We start from the raw sequence: 8,335 nt of genomic DNA, 5'->3' as shown, positions 1-8,335 counted from the left end.
TCAACTCTATTTAACCCTGTCATTTGGCTCGGAGACACATTAACTGTGCAGCACTTGTCGTCCGCCTCCACTCGCAGCAGTCATGAATATGATCTGGCTTTGCCTCACAGCTGTGTTGTGCTTTACTTCAGTCATCTATGGTCAAAGTATTGACACCAGCCACATCAGAGGTGAGTCATTTCCACCTGATTTAATATCTATCTCTCTGTATATTGCTACCATGTAATTAACCGTGTATATGCAGGAGTAAAATGTATATTTTTTGATCATGTTACAGTTCAACCTGAATTTGAACATGTTGTATTTGCTGTTTTGTTCCAGTTTTCCCAGCAATGAACCAAAGCATTGCTGGAGTTTTCCAGGTCAGCTCCTTGAATCAACTCAACCAGCCTCAGTACGCCTTCAGCGCCTCTGAAGCTCGGAGCCTCTGCTCGTCCCTGGGAGCGGACATGGCCTCCAAAGCTCAAGTGAAGAACGCACTCAACAGAGGGTTAGAAACGTGCAGGTAGGACCAGAGAAGACAGGCCCAGGATCAGCTCAGTCAGATCATAATAAGTCTGTTGTCATGGGTTTAATATTTTTTTATTTTGTGTAGGTTTGGATGGATTGATGAACATTTTGTAGTCATTCCCCGCATCCAGTCACTTTCTACCTGTGGACAAGGCAAGACAGGTGTGGTGACATGGCGAGTGTCTTTGACCCAACGTTTTGATGTCTTCTGCTTCAATGAATCAGGTATTAACTTGTTTATCTTCCAATCTCTCTAGTGCTTTAACCCTCATTTATTTACAGCATGTTATTGAAGATTTAATGTGTAAATCTCAGACTCAGTTTACTTCACTGCATTTTTTTTATATTCTATATATTTTGGGATAAATAAAACTATTTTGCTTCAAAATCTGTGAGAAGATAATGAAAGTAAAGTACAGTTGAATTCAGAGGGAACGTTAAGAGTTTGTTTAAAACCTCCACCCTCGTGATGTGTTTCCTTAACATGATTTTTTTAAATGTGTATCAATGACGTACCATTAGAACCATTCAGAAATGGTTCTTATGGTACAGCTACAGCTACAGCTACAGTACAACTGTATAAGGATATCAAAATCAGTACATAGCTGCAAGTGGTAGTCAAATAGAAGTTTTCCCTCACTGTTAAAACAAATGAATTGATTTACATTCATTGAATGACATGTATTTATAAAAAACATTAGAATCTGTAATGGTCTTCACTCATAGACGCAGTAACACAATTGAAGGATGCAACAACTACCAGCCCCCTGAACAGCAGCGATCACTCAGAGCAAACACACTCCATCCAGACAACACAGTCTGCATCTTCCTCCTCCTCGCCTCGCTCCTCTTCTTCCTCAGCTCCTCAAACCATAGACAGGGAGGCGGAACCAGGCCGATACGTCGGCAGTGGCATTCGCTCTGCAGGAGGTACAAGGGTCTTCCTCGCAAGAATCAAATCTGTGGATGAATTTATTTTTACTTTGTAAAAAACATATTTAACTTAAGACCCTTTATCATAAATGTTTGGATGTTATTGTTTTATGACTTAAGTTCTGTTCCTCTCATGTTTTTAATGTTCCAGGAAAGGTTGTTCTAATCACCTCAATCTGTGGCCTTCTTCTTACTGCGATTATCCTCATTGTCTACCTGAAGTCGTAAGTGGTTTTATTTGTTAAATTGTATGTTGGTACTGAAGGAGAGTGATCTGTTCCTTTTATCATAATCTGTTTTCCTTGGTTATTATTATATATATATATATATATATATATATATATATATATATCAGTACATTGTATGTTTTTCCTCTCTGTGAACAGGAGGAGGATTGGGTCTCAGAGCCTTGACATGAAGCAGCAGCAGCAGGAGTCCATCGAGACAGAAGACTGGACGTGTGTGGAGAAAACCAAGGAGGACACTCAGGACGAGGAGAAGATACAAGTGGAGGACGAGGACAAAGACGTGTCTCTGAAATTGTCTGATAGTGATGTAACAGAATGACCCTAAAGTGCATTTTATTTTTGTACAAGTTGCACTGGATGTTTATCATCTCTTTTCATGAACTGGTGCTGTCCAGCCACTGGATGGCGATGTTTGCCATCCAATCATTTTAAAGAGTGATGATTTTACTATTTTAACATTGTGTTTGCTGCTGTAGACCGTCAGGATACGTGTCAAATCAACTTTGTAAGCACTTTTTTAACAGCTTAGATATAACTTAGACCTCTTTCTATTCAAGGCAGAGACGAAGGAAGAGTCCTAGACCTCATCCATCTCTCCTATCAGACCTGTCTGGACTAACAGTGTCGAAAGCTCTCAACAAGTGTTCTTATGGACAATGTGCAGTGTATACAGTACCTGAAAGTTGTCATGTTTCCAACAGTTTATTTCTCACAACCCTATCATGAAATGGAGTGTAAAGTACAAGTGTTTATACATAGTAGGTTTTGTGTAATGACAAGTATGTGAAACTATAGTACACACATGCAGTTCTGTACAGTTTTGTCTAAACCCTTGAGACCCAACCACAACCTTGTTTTTTCAACATGTGACCAGCTTTACATTGTACTTTAACTGATTGGATATGTTTTTTTGTATTATTATTTAACCATCACAGTCACTAAATGGCACTTTTCAAAATAAAGCTAATTGGAGGCAAGTTTGAGCTCAGCATGCGTAGATTATTGTGATTTTAGTCACTTTGGGGATTTTCAACTTCAGACTTCACCGCTTCCACTATGAAGCTCAGCTCATTACACAGTGTCTCGTGTCTGTAGGCCATGCGGATCTGTGCCACATTGGTCCGACGGATATCGTTCCCTTCAGGTCCGTCTTTCAGGTAGTTCTCGCCCAAGAAGTGCTTTTTCTCCTGTCAATAAACAGTTAGTAACAAAAGTTTGTAGACGAATGTGTTGAATCTTGTTGAAACATGATGGAGATGTGGATTGGAAGTGTCTCTGTACCTGGTGAGACAGTCCACTCTGCAGAACACTGTTCCGGGCTATCTCACAAACATCACAGGTGCTGAGCTTCCATAGCTGAGCTGCGATGGCGTACTCCTCCATCAGTGGCTCCTAGAGTCACGCAGACAACACACAAGAATGATCTGCACTGCAAAGCTCGAGCTCGAGTCCAGCACGATATCACATCATAAATGTGAGACACTGAACGTCATTCTGTATCAACACTGTGTTACTTGTTTGTTTGCGTGTACCTTGGTGTAGTGGAACTGCATGGGGTCGTCTGTGGACAGGGACACACACAGGCCTTTGTGCAGGAACTCTTTCAGAGGGTTTTTGGAATATGCCAGGAACAGACTGTTGTTGCTGAGTGGAGACATCGCAATTGGCATCTGGGCCAGGTAGTATAAGTACTGCAACACAGGACTCTGAGGAAACATACGTGGACATATGTATTTGTATATAATAATCGTATATTGTATATTATTATCTCTTTATAGATTGTAAACATTTTGGGCTGATCCGTCATTAACCATGATTATAAAAACGTTTGATAAACAACTAAAAAAAAACTTGCTCTCAAAATGTTGCTTTGAGTATTGAGCTGCGTAGCTTTTCGGCCTAATGTAAAGAGACACTTAAACTAACCTATTCTGGTCAATGGCAACGATACGAATGGCAAAGAGAAAAATTTAAAATAAAGTAATATTATTAATAATATTATTAAAAGAATGAATAAGTAAGTAAAAAGGAAAAATAATCAAGAAAAATAAATAGTTGGATGAGCCAATAGAGAGTTAAATAATGATTAAACATTTGTTGTAGCCTATATTGTTCTCTTGCTCACTTGTTGCTTCTCTGCTATGATACAAAAGAGAAACGCCATCTCTTAAATTAAGACCTCCTTTAGCTCCCAGGCCCGTGTCCAAGAGGGGGCGCTGTTTGCTCCCTGCTCTGGGAGGCACAACTCCTTGTTCCTGATTTATCCTGCATCTGAACTTAAAACTGTACCAGTGGGTTTAAAAATAACCGTCTTGATGCATGCCGAGTACCTTTTTCAAGTTGAGTCCGTGTGAGATGTTGTCAGCGGAGAGAAAGGCAGAGACCAGATGAGTGATAGATCCAGCCTCTCCAGAGTGTGGGCGGAACTGGAAGGTGCTCAGTCCACGTTCCCTGACACACAAGGACATAATACACAATCAACACACAAGAGAATCAGAAAAGTGTTGTTCAGTTCCTCCTTGTGTTTATAGATATCAGCTTTATATTGAGATGCTCCGGCTACTCTCATCAGCTGGTTGTTCTATACTTGGAATTCTCTTGCTGTCCAATGATTGATCACTTCCTTCAATGAGAGCTCTAGAAAGTAGAGTGTCCCCCTCACTGGTGCTGGACTCACCGGGTTGGCTGCTACAGACTTTAAAGTCAACCGTCCTGTACTGAGGTTTGTGTAGTAAGAGGAGGACGAGGTGGATGAGCTCTTACTTCCTGAGGTTGTTGAGGACCATGATGTTGGCATACATGTGGAACAGGTAATAGCTGTAGGGAGGGTTGTCGTCTGTAGTCCACTGCTCTGGCTTCGGGCTCCTGAAGGAGAACATGTGATCGCTGTGTTTGGACTCGTTGTCGACACTGTCAAAGCCGGACACCTACACACACACACACACACACACACACACACACACACACACACACACACACACACACAAACAGACACAAACCCACAAAATTGTGGAGTTGAATTCTGGCCAGTGTCAAGAAAAAATTAAACCATGGCACAAATGTAATTTATCACATTCAAATAAAATCAAAAACGTAAGACTTATTTTGTATTACTACAAATGTGTTATACTACATTTAAAAATAATACAACACAAATTTCTTATAATTGTACTATACTATATTATTAAATATTATCAAACATTTATACACTTGATGCTGACTAAGTTAATGTAAAGTTGTTGTACTTTAATAGCAGTGAAATTTCATCTTTTAGGACATCTTACGTATTTGAGGAAAACGTGCAGTTCTTTGTGCTCCTGTGGATTAACAGTGGCTTCGAACAGAGGCAGGAAAATGTTCTCCAGCATTTTGGCAAAATTAGGTACCAGCTTCTTCGACTTGAAAATGTCACTGAAAACATAAAAAAAACATTTGGGCAATTTCAATATTTCATATTTTCCCAAACTCGAATTGGTTATTTTTTTTTTTCAGTGGCACTCACTATATTCTGGGTATTTGAATGATCCACCTCATATTTGGAGAGTGAACTTTGTGATTGATGAACCACTTGGACAGACTGTCCCACTCCTCTCGACAGCGTCCGTAGATGGACACCCGAGGCTCTGCATACTGATACTTACTCTCCTCCAGGTCATGGGCCACTTCCTATTAAAAGAGAGAAGTAGAGTGTTTTCAACTGTGCCTGCATTCGTTCTGACTTAAACTGCAGGATGACAGGACTTGATACCTTTATGATCCGAGCAAAATACTCTCCATTAATGAGGTTGTCTGTTTTAAGGAAGATCTCTCGAAGTTCACTTGCTCCCACTGGGTTATACTTGGAATTGAACTTATCGAACCTGTGGAAGGTTTGTCTCCCCTGGGAACCAATGCATGAATTACAAATAAATTATACATAATTAGTAACCCTGGGTGGTCAGGTATGGCAAAGTAATTATTCTGTTATTAAAAAAAAAAAAAAAACTAGAGGAGGTCAACAGTGTTGTTCCAAAAATTGCTTTCTCATTTCACCATTATTAATTAACACAGCACAGTTTTTAATGAAAACATAATGTACACGTTTACGCGTTCTCACCGCATGTACATCCAGAGAGTCCACAGTCAGGTCATATGGGTCTTTATTGAGGCTGTGGAAAACCTCCTGCAGAGTAACATTTTGTCCGGCCTCCTCCAGCACCACACGGTCGGCATCGGTCTTATAGGTTTTCTGAATGAAAGTCAGCAGGTGCTTCTGAGACATACAGGCAGCCGCATGAATATGTGTGTCCACCTGAGAAAAACAAGCAATATGTTAAGTCTGCTGGACAAATTGGCTGCTGTACAATGTCTTCCTTCAGAATGTAACGTCCTATGTTAAGTATTTTTCCAGAGGTTACTTTTGGGAAACTGTATTGGATTTCAAACTCTTCTTGACATCGGTTGTTGGACTAACCTTCCTGACATTGTAGAAATCTCTGTGAGGAACACTTTTCAGCTCCTTTAGCTCGGCCATCTCGTTGAGCATCTCGTGGAGGTAGAACTTTGAGCTCAAGAAATTTAGTCGTCTGTGACAGTAAGTCTTCCTGTAAAATGAGAGTGGAGCTTGGTGTACATAGTACGCAACTGGTACGTGTGTGATTAAGTTCTACTTAGGCAAAAACTACCACTTTTGCAACAGCGGCTGTTTTTTCCCCCAACCAGCATAACTTTAGTGTGAACTTACGTGGGTCCATCAGCAATCATGGCCAGCAAATGGCCGAAGTCGATGGCGAATGTTTCTAGGTCTGGATAAGGAAGGTCATGGGGCTGGTTTTGTATCAGCGCCTCAGCGTTGTCGTACACATTCACTATTCCATCCTTCATCTCCAGCTCATAGTTGAGGTTCTCTGGGATGTTGTCCATGCTGTAGGGATCTTCATCACCTAATGGACATGGGCACATATCTGGAGGACAGAGCATTGTTATGTTACTGTCATACAAACCACAATCAGAAATCAGTGAGTAGTACTTCAAACCGTAGACTGCATATAAAGATGGAGGACACATCTCTACTTCCTCCCACTATCCAGAAATGAAGCCAAGATAAACCAGACATGAATGCTGCATATTGGTGCCAAAGTCATCATTTGGAGTCTATGTAGTGGCGATTTATGGATTGGGAAGCAGTAGCAAGGTCCCACAGGCATGCTAACCAATCACAAGTCAGTCTCCGCTGTCAATCATGATGTTTCAACCTGTCTTTTTTATAGTATCAAATTACCAATTAAAACTAAATCCACCAGAAACATTTGTACTTGAACAAACATCAGTGTGATGAGATAAATGTATTTGACATGTATTTCAACTTTGTAGTTTGATCCATGTCCCCTCTGCTAACATAAAGGAGGTGGGATATATGGCCAATACTGTAGCCAGCCACCAGGGGGGCGATCAAGACACTTTGGCTTCACTTACGGGGAGCTGTCTTGTCGTTCATCTTTATATATATATTTATACATACATTGTCAATGCTTCAAACACTTCAAACCTGGTTGAACCTCATCCTCCTCGCGCCATGGAATGTTTTCAGCACTGCAGAGGAACTGGGTCGTTGTTCTGCAGAACCGATGATAGGCCAGCTTTGAGTATTTCTCACGAATAAGCAGGGCCTTTAACAGGCTTTTGGCAGCCTGTTCATAGTCCTCCACTGTGATCTGAATGGGGAAAGGACCCAAAACACAATCAGGCAAGTATTGTTTCGTCTCAGCTGGGAATTGTGCAAATGTATGTGTATTTAAATCTGCAAGGCTATTCATTTCTCTAACTCTAATGATCAGAAGTTAATGCTGGGGTTTACAGTACTTACTCCAGCACAGTAATCCCCACTAATAGTGACCCTCTGGTAATCAAGGCGGTTTTCTGTCTCTGATGAACAGGTGGAGCTTGGGGACGGGTATGGTGTAACAGCCACTGGCCTCATCCAATCTGAACTCAGTGGCATCTGCAGGCCCAATGACTGGGAGCGAATCATCCTCAAGCTCTTCTTCCTGCAAAGAAAAAGATCATTTATGACATTGATCTGTGTGTCAGATGATTGTCTGTGATTTGGTGCCACACCAGGAGAAAGACCTACCTCTTGGTAGACTGCTCTGACTGTTGCTCTGCCAGCTCCTTGAGCAGCTCGTGCTCCATGGCTTGCTGGAAGCCGATGGGGCAGTCCTCAGGCACGCTGAACATTGATAAGGCATCTTTGGTGTCTTCTTCCTTTAACGCAGATGCATACACTTTCTCTGCCAGCATCTGAGTCTCTTTCTGGGCCTCACTAAGAGTTACCCTTGGGAACTGGCGAGGCATGTCTGCAGGAAGGGAGAGGGTATAGTGAGATGACATGTGATCACAGGACTCAGAGACAACCTGTTTCCCCCACATGGACTCCACTTGCTCGGTCTGGTTTCTGCTGTTTTGTAAACACACAGTTGTACATGCAGAGCTCTGTGTGGAGTGCTCAAATGGGCTCAAGTGATATTAAACCGCTGTGGTTGTTGCAGATGTTCTGCTGCAGGCTAACTTTTCAAAACATTAACGAAACAAAAGGTGTTGGTCTCTTTCTCCAAACTCCATATTAAAAGATATAAAACAACTTCTGTGGTGCAGCACACTGCTGG

General features: G+C 41.5%; 2 protein-coding genes across 2 annotated transcripts; one reads left to right on the top strand and one right to left on the bottom strand.

Annotated features, from left to right (window-relative positions):
* On the top strand, positions 1–2,602 carry lyve1a (lymphatic vessel endothelial hyaluronic receptor 1a). The gene is made up of 6 exons (XM_062385102.1): positions 1–170; positions 322–505; positions 596–735; positions 1,237–1,440; positions 1,595–1,667; positions 1,830–2,602. Exons 1-6 carry the CDS (start codon positions 83–85, stop codon positions 2,008–2,010), a joined length of 870 nt encoding a protein of 289 aa, XP_062241086.1. The 5' UTR covers positions 1–82; the 3' UTR covers positions 2,011–2,602.
* Positions 2,375–8,036, bottom strand: ampd3a (adenosine monophosphate deaminase 3a). Its single transcript, XM_062385100.1, has 14 exons — positions 7,804–8,036; positions 7,537–7,717; positions 7,219–7,384; positions 6,415–6,634; positions 6,145–6,274; positions 5,788–5,982; positions 5,440–5,571; positions 5,194–5,357; positions 4,976–5,102; positions 4,455–4,618; positions 4,022–4,142; positions 3,224–3,397; positions 2,973–3,083; positions 2,375–2,878 (listed from the first exon to the last, which is right to left on the bottom strand). Exons 1-14 carry the CDS (start codon positions 8,022–8,024, stop codon positions 2,702–2,704), a joined length of 2,283 nt encoding a protein of 760 aa, XP_062241084.1. The 5' UTR covers positions 8,025–8,036; the 3' UTR covers positions 2,375–2,701.
* Between the last annotated feature and the right edge of the window lie 299 nt (positions 8,037–8,335).

The sequence above is a fragment of the Platichthys flesus genome, chromosome 1 (assembly GCF_949316205.1).
Source record: "Platichthys flesus chromosome 1, fPlaFle2.1, whole genome shotgun sequence".
Classification (NCBI taxonomy): domain Eukaryota; kingdom Metazoa; phylum Chordata; class Actinopteri; order Pleuronectiformes; family Pleuronectidae; genus Platichthys; species Platichthys flesus.
Note: the sequence above shows the minus strand (reverse complement) of the source record. Positions and strands in the feature narration are given on the sequence as shown.

What these genes read in the sequence shown, in the direction of transcription:
- lyve1a (XM_062385102.1), top strand. Translation starts at nt 83, where the DNA reads ATGAATATGATCTGGCTTTGCCTCACAGCTGTGTTGTGCTTTACTTCA. An exon ending in TGACACCAGCCACATCAGAG is followed by an intron (nt 171 to 321) that starts GTGAGTCATTTC and finishes GTTTTGTTCCAG; the next exon opens with TTTTCCCAGCAATGAACCAA. An exon ending in TGGCATTCGCTCTGCAGGAG is followed by an intron (nt 1,441 to 1,594) that starts GTACAAGGGTCT and finishes TTAATGTTCCAG; the next exon opens with GAAAGGTTGTTCTAATCACC.
- ampd3a (XM_062385100.1), bottom strand. Translation starts at nt 8,024, where the DNA reads ATGCCTCGCCAGTTCCCAAGGGTAACTCTTAGTGAGGCCCAGAAAGAG. An exon ending in GTGGGGATTACTGTGCTGGA is followed by an intron (nt 7,385 to 7,536) that starts GTAAGTACTGTA and finishes TTCCCCATTCAG; the next exon opens with ATCACAGTGGAGGACTATGA. An exon ending in ATTCAAATACCCAGAATATA is followed by an intron (nt 5,103 to 5,193) that starts GTGAGTGCCACT and finishes TTATGTTTTCAG; the next exon opens with TGACATTTTCAAGTCGAAGA.